Source organism: Camponotus floridanus, unplaced genomic scaffold (assembly GCF_003227725.1).
Source record: "Camponotus floridanus strain SB8 unplaced genomic scaffold, Cflo_v7.5 scaffold16, whole genome shotgun sequence".
Taxonomy (NCBI): domain Eukaryota; kingdom Metazoa; phylum Arthropoda; class Insecta; order Hymenoptera; family Formicidae; genus Camponotus; species Camponotus floridanus.
Window position 1 is genome coordinate 1,046,836 of NW_020229281.1, and position 11,796 is coordinate 1,058,631.

The window sequence follows — 11,796 nt, forward strand, 5'->3', positions numbered from 1 at the left end:
GTGTAATATTCATGATTTTCTTTTCTGTCTTGCAATCGCATTACGAAGTTACCATAAATCTTCATGTTTGTTGATATCGGTATAAAGTCGGCTGATCCTATATACACATTGTATCTTCTGACGAAAAATAGGTTGATCTTCTGCACTGGGAATTTGCGCATTTATTATATCTCGAGTTATCGACTTTTTCTATATATAAAATGAGATTTATTTAACTGTATTAGCGACTGTTAAATAATACTAAACCAAGATTATAATCAATTATGAATGTGTATAAGATAATTTTCTAATTATAAGCATTCGAATTTCACATAAACTGTATCGTAAAAATGTCTCTTTGTATTTTTAAAAAAATTCTATATTTTCGAAATAAATATTTCGATAAAAAAGTCGAAGGTAATCATGAATTTTTATCATAAAAAATATATCGTTATCGTAGCGGAAAATTATTAAACAATATCTTTCTTCTCGTCTATGTTATTCATATATATTGTATAAAAAAAATTCAATATTACATTTATTAATATTTATTTATTGTAAGAAATAGAAAACCCAGGAAAAGATCTAGTATTCATTAAAATTATAAAATCGAAAGAAGTAATAAAATACAAGTAACGTTTCATTAATTTTTGCTATAATAACGATATCATGATTTCATTGCTTCTCATTATTTTCTTGGACGAGATAGATCGAATATAAGAAACAAGTATAATACTGATTTATGAATAATATCCGGCTAGAAAAAAACGAAGTATCATAAATGAGATCTAGATCTCAGAAATTTTTTTTCGATAACGATCTAAGATATCCTCGAGAACAAGCAAAAAATGTGAAAAGGCGCATATCAAGGAGGGTACCTATAATTAGGAAATCCGATGTCGTGTCCTAATTGGCGTTTATAGTACGCGAGGGTGCCATGTGTCAGTCGGTATTATACATCCCTTATATAATGTGTTACCAGAGATCTTGGAGAGACTTCGTTAGACGGGTGACGCAGGCGAACCTTATGTATCACGATTAGTGCCTACAATTAGTAGTACAGTCGGCTTTTCGGCGAAAGAAAAAAATCACAGAAGGATCATTAATTGATATTACAACGACGTTACTGTATTAATACGATCGTTTGATGCGTTTGATACAGCGTTGCTAAATAAATTTAACTCTAATTTCCATATTTAAGAGTCAATAATAAATACACAATAAATAATAAATACACACTCGAAATCATAATCTATATTTCCGCAAAAATGATAAATTTAACTCTTGTAAAAATAATAGTATTATATATATATATATGTATATATATATATATATATATATATATATATATATATATATATCGCAAATTTTGCAACATTTCTGTTTATCAAAGTATGCGTTAATTTAAAGCCAATATCAGACTATACATTGAAGATTGAGATTGGAATTTAATTAAAATTCCAAATCTTTCTTCTCTAAATTGGTCAAACTTCAATCTTTAATTTAATTATATAATCTAATATCGATTTTGAAAGTTTTTGAATGTCAAACATACTTTTGCTTTCGGTTTACTAATATTTCGAGTTTCGACTTGGAGATAAATTTTTAACTTTTGAAGCTTCAAAACTGAGAAAAAACAAATATCTTAATATTTATTACAAAGGATTTGAATCTTGGAATTTATTGTAAAATAAAAATATCTATTTAATTATATTTTTTTTTTCATACGGACCTCTTCACCTTTTCGCGTAAAAAAAAGAAAAAACGAGACTGTCATAAATAAAAACATATATGTATCGCGTCATGAAGGATACCGCGTTGTCAATATTTTCAAATAAATTGTGATGTTTGCTAAATTTCTCCGAGAAAAATAAGTTGTTCGAATTAACTCGCTGGAAATGATCGTAGAAATTGAAGAGGACTCGCGAGATTTTACGACGGTCTACAAGAAAGATTATCTGGGAGAGAAAGGTGAAAGGCCAATTGGATACAGACCGTTACCCAAGTATCGATCACCTTTGAACATCTTGAACGGTCCATACAAGCAGTATCTGAATACACGACTGGAAAATCGATCATTGCCTGAAAATGAACGAAGCGAGGATCCATTAGACACTTTAAATAGAGTGAGTATAAAAATAATTATATATAAAAGATTATGTAGCTGCGTATATTTTCGTGTAATTGTCCATTAACAAAAATATAAATATAATAGATACGAGACAAGTTTCCCCATCTAAGAAACGTCTTACCAGAACTCGTACCGAATGAAAACGTGATAGAACGCGAGAAAAAGAAATCAACAAAGACTATGTATCAATTGGATTACTCGAGAGATTTTGGTATAAAGATCCGTTAATTATAATTTCATCACACTAATTACTTATTTATAATGTTGTGTCTTGGCCACTTAAAATATTACAAATTAAATATATACTTCTTAGTTTTTTAATTTCGCGTTTGATCTTTAAATACGATATCGCAACATTATTAAAATGAATATATAAATGAATAATTGCATCATGATTAGATCGTGCTCGTATAGACATAACGTTACCGCAAGATTGGGTTATAGCAGAGACAATTCAAAGACAAGCATATAGAAATCCGTGGATAATTGCATCGCGAGACTTGATAAAACCACCAAAAATTGCCAAACCGCGCAACAATTTAGATCCTAATCTCAAAGAAAGAGAAATTCTTCGTGTAACGTACGTAAAAAGTCCATAAAAACGTTCATATTAATTCGAGACACGAGATTTCTCATTATATATTTAAAATTCTGAAATATATTACTCTTTTCTCTATAGAACCGGCAATTCCGAGTATTCTAATACAATCGGAATAACAGGGGAAAGGATTACCCTAAAAAGTCCCTTAAATATGAAAGAATATATTGCGTTGCAAAAATCATTAACGAGTCCTGAAATCACTGAATCGGAATGTTCATTGATATTGAAACAAAATTTAAGTCTCCCGTCGAAAATATTCTAAGCTACTTTTTTAAAAATTAGTTTTATAATTAACAAAAAATATACGTAAAGTGTATGTATATATGCAAGATGTGTTAAGATCATAATTACTATAAATGATAGTATAATTAGAAAACAGAATTCATATTCGCATGTATATATATATAATTTTACTTGCATCTTTCAAATAAACAACTGCTTACTTGCTAAATTACAACTGTATAAACTTTTCACATTTATATCAATATACATGTCATAACATACAGATATATTACAGAATTTATATACTTTATTTTTATTTACATATAAATCCACTTTACGAATTGTCGATAAATGTAGACAGCTATTTTATATAATAGATTTGTCCATTGAATATTTTTTCATAAATGAAATTTTAAAATATCGACATTATCAGCAAACATTATATAATCTTTGTCAATTTTTTGAATAGAATTAATTAGTGATTATTTGATCCTCTCTTGACCGAATTATCATTTGCGCATTTATAATGTACATAATGTATTATTTCTAAAGGCTGGATATATGTTTTTCACTATAATAATTGATAAATACAAAGAAACAATGTGAAAAACAAAAAACATTGAATCATATATTTTACAGTAAAGTTAACGTAGCTTCTTCTTCTTTTCCTTGGCTTTTACATTGACAATTTATAGACTGCTATCGATGCAACATTTCATTAATTGGATCAAGTCTACCAGGACTTAGAGGAGTTTTTTTCCTTTCCTTCTCACCCTTTTTAACCACACATCAGTTACGTCTGTTACTCTCTTGCATATTTTGCTCTTAAATGCCCTGAGTTTACATTGCTTAGATAATTTCAATCCATTTCTAAATTAATGCACCAGACGACTAAATAATTTGCTGTATTCTCGCAAACTAAATGTGAATGATCTTGTAAGAATTTCTTACTGTCATCACATTTTTTCAGCATGTCAATTTCTTTTAATTTTTTCTCATTCTCTTTAACAAATTGCTTCATTCGTTTTTCCTCGGATGAACCAGTATTTGCTTCTTAGGAGGCTTTTTATATTTATCACAGTTTTAGTCAATTTCTCTTTCTCTTTTATTTCCTCCTCCTCTTCTCTTTAATTTTTCCTCCTCAAGATGTTGAAAAATTTTTTTACGTAGTTAAATCAGCTGAATCTTTCTATTTACTTTCTAATATAGCTAATTTTTGTTATATCCTTTAATGTCTGCAATGTTTCTTTGTTCTTCCTACTCTTTCTTACGTTCTTCCATTCTCTCAATTCGTTCTTGATAACGCCATCTGAATAAGGATAGGGTGTCGATGTTTGGATGTATATCATCTTCATTATCTGAAATTTCGATATTCTTCCTACCATTGTAGTGTCTGGATATATTAGTTGTTGAATAGTTCTTCATATTGGTTCAGTTGTACGAGTTTACTGATTTTCACCGAGTATCAATAATGATATATAGACGCAATCAAATAAAATGTAATTAAATATTGTATATTTGCAATAGAGACTTATATCTAAACTCACGGCATTATACTTATATTTCTTATATTTTTCAATAAAAATTCTTAACTTAATTAGTACTTTAATCTAATCTGAAAAATATAGCACATAATATATACAATTTGATTCAATCTCTCTCTAACTTTACAATATTGCTATATACTAAATTAGATATTAACTATATCTAAATCTTATTGAACTTGACAAAATATATTTTATGGTTGAAAGAAGATCTCTGTCCACATGCGATCATATATACATTTGTAAAATTTATATTTTTTCGAATTAAGAATATATATATATATATATATATATATATATATATATATATATTTGAAGCATTTGCAAGATAATTTAATAAAATAATATGTAATTTAATAAAATAATGTGTGATTTTTTGCTAAGTTGTCACGAATGCTTCTTTTTAACTACTATATACTTATTATAAAAATATAAATAGTACAAGAGATGTATTGTAGATACTTATGTAGATGTAAATATCTTGGGACAAACAATGTATAAATTTTACGGAAAAAGACAGATAGAACTTCTTCAAAATCAATTAAAAAATTTTAACAGAAATGCGCAAGAGATAATTATTTTGTAATTTAGCACACTGAAAATTGACTGAGAAGCATTTAATCAAATTTTTAATCTATTTTTTTTAAACTTAAGCTTAACTTAAGTTTAGCAAAATTTTTAATCATTAATTATGAACCAAATTTGATATAATAACAGAAAAAAAAGAAGAAATATATCTGTATGGAACTTTATATACAATTTCATGATATCTACAATTATGTAAAAATCATGGCTTTTTGAAAAAATTACACAGTATAAGACAGTATTATACATTGCACCTAGAGATGAAAATATTTACAAAATGCAAATGTAATGTTCAATATAATCGACACATAATCTAACCTGTTATGCTTATTTTTCTTTTGATCCAATTTATTTTATTATCTATATCAAATGATTGTTTGAAGTAACAATGTCGTCATCAGAGATCATGTCTTGCAGAGGAATATTTGGTTTCTGCAACAAATAATTAGAAACGACAAATTTAACTTGCATCGTTATGAAATCGCAAACGTTACTGATTAAAATAGTAAGCGTTATCTTACTTCAAGTACAATTGTGGATGCCATATTGTCTGTGTCGTGATATTGTACACCTACATTTGCGGCTGCTATTGCTACAGTATGAACGCTATCGGTGCTGGTTGAAGTTGTGATGTGCTGAGTAATCGTGGAGTTTACATTTCCTCTACTGGAACCATTACACTCTTATATGCGTAAAATTACCAAAATGAACCACACTGAACTTCTTTATTTATTTTTTTTTTCTTACAATAGAAAATTTACATTAGGAAAACAAAGTAACACTTACTTCCGCTTTTTCACTTGACCAGAATGGAAACGGCCGCCTTCGCCACGAATTCTGTTCATCGCATGTCGATGACGAGATTCGTGGAGATATTTCTGAAAAATTCAATTGTATGTCATTTTTCTTTATTTAAGAATTTTGCAATTCAATTATAGGGCAAATTTATAACAAATCATATCTAATCTAATATGATATAGATACATTGAATGGAAATTTTTTCCTTACAAAACCAGTATTCAAACATATATGTGTAAATTTTATTTACATATTGAAGAAATATTTTAGAAAAATTCGAGAATACATACCGGCCTTTCCTTAGGTATCTTTCCTTCAGCTTCTAATTTAGCACGCGCTTGACGACGCTTTAATATCCGTCTGTATTGTTTTGCATTCACATACAGTGGCTCTTCCTCAAGAAGTTCTGCATGAGGCAATGCTACTCTTTGAAACGTTTGTGTTTGTCCATTATTGCTTGGTTGTACCATCTAGTTTCATAAGTTATATATCATTAATTAATTATTGCAAGGTGAAAACAATAATTTCTTTAATTGAGAAAAATATATATATAATAATCAGAATATAGATATTTATACGTATAGTTAGCATTGCTCTATAATCATTACTATTGTCAAATATATGCACAAAGATGAAACAAAAAACTTTTTCAGCGATAATTACCATAACAACATTTCCGGTTTGTGACATCGTCGATGTAGGACTACCCAAAGGTTGTACTGGAGTAGTGGTAGCTGCGGTAGTTGTAGCTTGTGACGTTGTGCCAGCAATTTGCATGAGATTGCCATTGAGATTTATTACTGAAATTCAAAAATGTTTAAGAAAAGAATTATATAAAAACGCAACACCGAGAGAATAGATATATTTACACGTACCTGTAGGTTGTGGTTGTTGAACTTGACCTTCTAATTGTACTGGTTGATAAATATAAGTCTGTCCATCGGGAGTTTGAATAATCTGTGGTGTCTGTGGCTGTTGAATAACTATTTGCTGACCCGTATTAGTCAGACTAGAGACGGGAACTACTTGAATCTGTCCGTTTGGTGCCGCTACCTGTATAGCCTGCGGAAGCATCATAGTCTGTCCACCTTGGCCCATCTGAACGACTTGTACAGTTCCCCCAGCTCCGCCAACAACAACTGCTTGTCCTTCGCTGAGTTGCTCCATGATAAATTCTTACTGTAATAATCAAAATAAATCATTATTTCAATCAAATATAGTGCTATGGAAAAAGATACAATCAAATTCTATGCATTTGTATCTTTTTACGCTACATGCAACACGATTTTCTCATGATATGTATATGCGTATGTACACATACCGGTGATATCGTATCGCCATATCGAAATCGTGTTATCGAAATCGTTTCGTTAACAATGCAGGAAATTCGTGGAATAATTGAGGCTCAAACGCGACTCGTGGGAGCCGCGAAACTCGACGGCGAAGAGTCAGCGCGAGCCGCGGACTCGATCGTCGCGTTTCGCGGGGTCCACGTGCGATCGCGCGGTCCACGTGCGATCGCGCGTGGGATACGGCCGATATCGAGGCCGCATCTCGCGAGCGAACGAGCCGACCGTATCGGGCATCGGCGACGCGTGAAGGCGAAGAACGCAACAGCAGCGGGGATCCCACACGTGCGCTCGGCGACGTATGCGTTTCCAGCTGTACCCTCCTCCCCTCGCGGAGAGGCGCGACGTAGCTTGATCGCTTGATGAGGTGTCGATCAGGGAATCGCGCGACCGCCATCGGATGCGACGTGAGCATCCGCGCGCGGAAAGGAACACGCTATCGCCTCGACAAACATGGCCGTGCGTGGTGACGACTTTTTCGGCGTCGGGAACGCGGGAGCTGGCTCCCGGGCCAAGGACGCGGACGCGACCGCGAAATCAGGGTTAATCACGGACGTGGGCGCGCGGCCGCGTATCGGGCTGATGTTTGATAATTTGTGAACTTACATTGGATATTTTCGTGGGCACTTTCCCAATGATTGGTCGAGGAATTGAGGACCAATGGTCGGCGATAGCACGTTCCGCGGCTCTTGTGTATTGGTGGCAACGTGACGAACTGCTACTCGAATAGCAGGCCGACGCCGAGACCGGTCGATGCCCCTCTGCGTCTCTCCGCGATCGACCAATCGACGGACGCGTCTCAACCCCCACCCTCGGGGCGCGCAATTCGAAATTCGCGCGTCCATTAAGTCGGTTTGTGAATTTTGATATTGTATTATAAGAGACAAAAAGTCGATACAATGTGATTATCCTTTGTAAAATATCATAGAAGCAAAGAGAACTTTGTACTTTGTATAACGTTGGTCGACACTTTCAAAAGATGAAAAATGTACAAAGAAAAATGTACAAAAATGTACTGATCTGAAAATCATTACACATGCTTTAAGGATCTAAGGATAGAATCAGAATTTACTATTTATACAGATAAATAAATTGCGTCGTGCAAATACTTAATGTAGCCAGTTGTGTATTCTTATAATAGGACTCGATTAAATTTATTGAACAATAACAAAATAGCATTTTTTTTACGTTTGTATATCTGTATGTATACATATCGATAAAGAATATTACAATAAATTTTTTACAATAAAAATTTCATATAGACAAAATGTGCGAAAAATTCATGCACATCGTACTATTTTAAATCTTAAGAGTAAAAGAGAAAAGCACGTATCTATTCGATAAATATAAAGCCATTATTAATGAAACAATAATAGTATGTAACATTTTTTATAATACATCTTACCTATTAAAATCAATGCTTTGTTTTAACGACAGCTAGAATTAATCCGAGTTTAGGTCGATTTATTTGAGATAAATATACGTTCTTTCGATGCCGAATAATAATGTCAAAATTCCAATCAAATGGGATGAGATTATAAATTAGCTGGGGAAACACTTAACGATCACGACAGAAATGGAACAACCAAATCTTCCTTGTGTTCGACTTTTACATCGCTTAATGCTGTCACAGCCTTGATGAGCATCTCTGTAATCTATATATTCAATACATTATATTAAATATGCCAATGTAACAGCAAATGTAATAAAAAAAAGTTGAAAGTTAATTCCTCACCAATTCTTGATCTTCCACAGCAAGTGGATCAGCTGCTAATATTCGTTCCGGAGCAGGTATATCTTTAAGTAGGCAAGATGCAGTTTCAGGAAGTTTAATTCTACCTGATTCTATTCTTCTTGAATATGCACGAGATCTATCCATGTATTCGTGCTGCTCTAAATTATGTGTGTCTAATGCACCCACATCTATAACATTGCTATAAGAAAAAAGATAATGATAAAATATATCACAACTTTTCAAATAAAACTCAACTTTATTTTATTCTACAAAACACATGGCGATATTAACATTAAAAATGAGAAAAAAAATAATTAAAAGGAAAAATTGATCAACAAAACTAAGAATAGAAATAAAAATATGTTATAAATTAAAGTTAGTCTACGTCAGATGTAGTAAAATAAAATCCACTCACGCTGCAGTTTCATGTAAAATTCTATTTAATGCACTCTGTTCATCTGTCTTCTTAGGCACGGAGCTTGCGTATTGATTAACATAATCATCACTGGAAGAAAAAAAAAATAAAAAGCATGATTCAATCTTACGTAAAAGTTCAAGGTCTCTAGAACCAAATATCCAAAATAATTGTCTGTACTGAGATAAATACAACGAGAAAATAAACTCACCTATTTACTCTTGGTATGTTTGTATTATTGCTGACAGGATCTACTAATAGATGCGTTCTTTCGTTCGCTTCTCCACTCTGTGATAAAAAATACAGTGACAGATACTCGGAGGATGCCGGAGAAATTACGTATTTTTATCTCTTACTTCTATACTATTATCGCTTTTTTCTGCTGTTATCTTATTTATCATTATTTCAAAATATCCATAGTGAAAACATGCATAGTGTATATTACGCGTAATTACTCGTCGTCGAGTAGGCGTTATTATGCGATAATTTAGCGAATAACTACGCATATAATGTCAGTGATAAGACAACAGAGAAGTATCGAAACAAACGTGACATTTTCTATCATTCGATTTTACCTGGGGACCGTTGTCCTCTTTACAGAAACTGTAGCAGCATCCCATATTTGAACAGAATCTCTAGCGTAATTTTCACCGATGAGCAAAGTATCGTCCCACTGTTATTGCAAACAATCGTTCATGTTTTTTTCCGGTAAACAATCGAGTGAATCAGCTGTCGGAGAATAGCCGCGCACAGGATTCTACACATGCATACAATCGTAATGTACATATATAAATAAAGACTGATTAGAGCAAGGTTCGTATAATTTGCAGATATGAAAAAGAGACGACGAAACCGGACACGTAACCCTAGTGGAAGCATAGTGAAGCATAATGAAACTGCTATACTTACCAACGGAGGTATCGTTACCTCGATGGTACATTGAAGTAAACCTTCCTATTTTGAGTTTATTTATGAATTCACACAATGAAATTGAAATGTTTATGAATTTTCCATTTTTAAAATATATAATTATAATTATGAAATATGTATGTACAATTATAAAATTAATGTTTTCGATCAAATAATGTCGACCAATCAGCGATCTCGACAAAGTGATCCAATGTGTATATCTTTCTCTACTATAGAGCTCAATGATTCAGAAAGAGATAAACATATTTTCCGACATTAAAGAGAGAGAGAGAGTAAAAATTCGAGTGTAGAAAGTGCAATCCAATTCACTTTCTGAAAATTTAACCTGAAAAAGTTATAACTTTGCCTATCGTTAATATACATGTATATGTTATCGAAGAAACTTAAAACGCATTAAAAAGATGATAAAAAATTTATTTATTTAAAAATTTATGAATTGTAAAGATTTATGTAAAGCGACAGAAGAAGAGTTGTTAAATTAAAACTGCAGGTTGCAGATGCACGTGACCGACAAGTGATATAAAGAATAAGTCTGTAATAAATCTGTATTAAAATTTTCATTTTAGCAAATTTTACTACTTGTGAACAAAAATATTTGACTTTTATGTCGGTTATCAATCTTTTTAAACACGCAACTCTAATTCAGTAGACACAATCATGGTAAATACAAAGGTAAGAGCTTATTATTAATAATAATAATAAATCTCTATATATATTTATTTACATTGTATTGTTGTAAATGTATTGACTTTTTTTGCTTTTTTATTCTAGGAAGTGACAGAGCTACAAGCATTCAAAACAGTTTTATATCACAGTGTGATAATACTCGCTTTACCCGTGATATCATTCTTTACAAGCAAGATTTTCCTCTTTGATGGTACAAAATACTCATACGTAACAAGATTATAACAATCTGATCAAATAAGACGAAAACATACAATTAAATGAAAGATAATTTTTTTATTTATCTTTTATATATGTAAAATTTTATGTTTTGAAAGTTTTTCTCAATGAATTAACTAACAAAATTTCTACAATTTATGTTTAGGTATATTGGGTCTCAACAATGTGCCAAGTAATGTATATTCGGCTGGTGTTGCGATAATAGTATTACATATTGCCTTGGGAGCATTTATATACAAAGCATATTTTGATGATCGATCAAAAACATCAGCAGTTAAGATAGATTAATTCTTTATTATTAAGTGCACCTTGGTGACCATACACTTATGACATAATCACAATCAAGACATTTGTTTTGGATAACATTAAAGTGAAACTTTGATGTGTTGATATTACATCTTCTGTTAATATAGGTTTTCCTCACTCTTGTTACACCTAAATTATCAATAATTGCTATTTAATTTACCAAAATTTAAAAAAGAATATGCTAATATATATAATGTACAAACTTATATAAAAACGAAATTTCTACAAAGAAATTTATATTCTAAAATTCTTTTGAACATTACACAGTGTTAGTAGTATATGTATTTCTAGTACACTG

At 31.5% G+C, this 11,796-nt stretch overlaps 5 protein-coding genes across 8 annotated transcripts in view; 3 read left to right on the top strand and 2 right to left on the bottom strand.

The window, feature by feature from the left end:
* The window catches only part of LOC105251277, a 133,138-nt gene that overhangs the window by 46,059 nt on the left and 75,283 nt on the right, over positions 1-11,796 (top strand). The window lies entirely within an intron of this gene.
* On the top strand, positions 1,844-2,973 carry LOC112637377. Its single transcript, XM_025406974.1, has 4 exons — positions 1,844-2,105; positions 2,195-2,321; positions 2,510-2,690; positions 2,790-2,973. Exons 1-4 carry the CDS (start codon positions 1,878-1,880, stop codon positions 2,971-2,973), a joined length of 720 nt encoding a protein of 239 aa, XP_025262759.1. The 5' UTR covers positions 1,844-1,877.
* On the bottom strand, positions 1,903-8,009 carry LOC105251273 (nuclear transcription factor Y subunit alpha). 4 transcript variants are annotated; one of them, XM_025406968.1, is made up of 8 exons: positions 7,182-7,794; positions 6,736-7,039; positions 6,524-6,660; positions 6,151-6,330; positions 5,849-5,940; positions 5,584-5,728; positions 5,381-5,494; positions 1,903-2,061 (listed from the first exon to the last, which is right to left on the bottom strand). In XM_025406968.1, the coding sequence occupies exons 2-7, from the start codon at positions 7,025-7,027 to the stop codon at positions 5,423-5,425; spliced, it is 918 nt and encodes a 305-aa protein (XP_025262753.1). In that variant the 5' UTR covers positions 7,028-7,039; positions 7,182-7,794; the 3' UTR covers positions 1,903-2,061; positions 5,381-5,422. The 4 variants fall into 4 exon arrangements, with proteins under 4 accessions (XP_025262753.1, XP_011256241.1, XP_011256239.1 ...); XM_011257939.3 differs by lacking the exon at positions 1,903-2,061 and having other exon boundaries at positions 5,251-5,494; positions 5,584-5,725; positions 7,182-7,795; XM_011257937.3 differs by lacking the exons at positions 1,903-2,061; positions 7,182-7,794 and adding an exon at positions 7,816-8,009 and having other exon boundaries at positions 5,252-5,494.
* LOC105251274 (ragulator complex protein LAMTOR1) lies at positions 8,484-10,151 on the bottom strand. Its single transcript, XM_011257940.3, has 5 exons — positions 9,935-10,151; positions 9,571-9,647; positions 9,360-9,449; positions 8,945-9,143; positions 8,484-8,864 (listed from the first exon to the last, which is right to left on the bottom strand). The coding sequence occupies exons 1-5, from the start codon at positions 9,977-9,979 to the stop codon at positions 8,775-8,777; spliced, it is 501 nt and encodes a 166-aa protein (XP_011256242.1). The 5' UTR covers positions 9,980-10,151; the 3' UTR covers positions 8,484-8,774.
* LOC105251275 (vacuolar ATPase assembly integral membrane protein VMA21 homolog) lies at positions 10,584-11,587 on the top strand. Its single transcript, XM_011257941.3, has 3 exons — positions 10,584-10,961; positions 11,061-11,166; positions 11,338-11,587. The coding sequence occupies exons 1-3, from the start codon at positions 10,947-10,949 to the stop codon at positions 11,478-11,480; spliced, it is 264 nt and encodes an 87-aa protein (XP_011256243.1). The 5' UTR covers positions 10,584-10,946; the 3' UTR covers positions 11,481-11,587.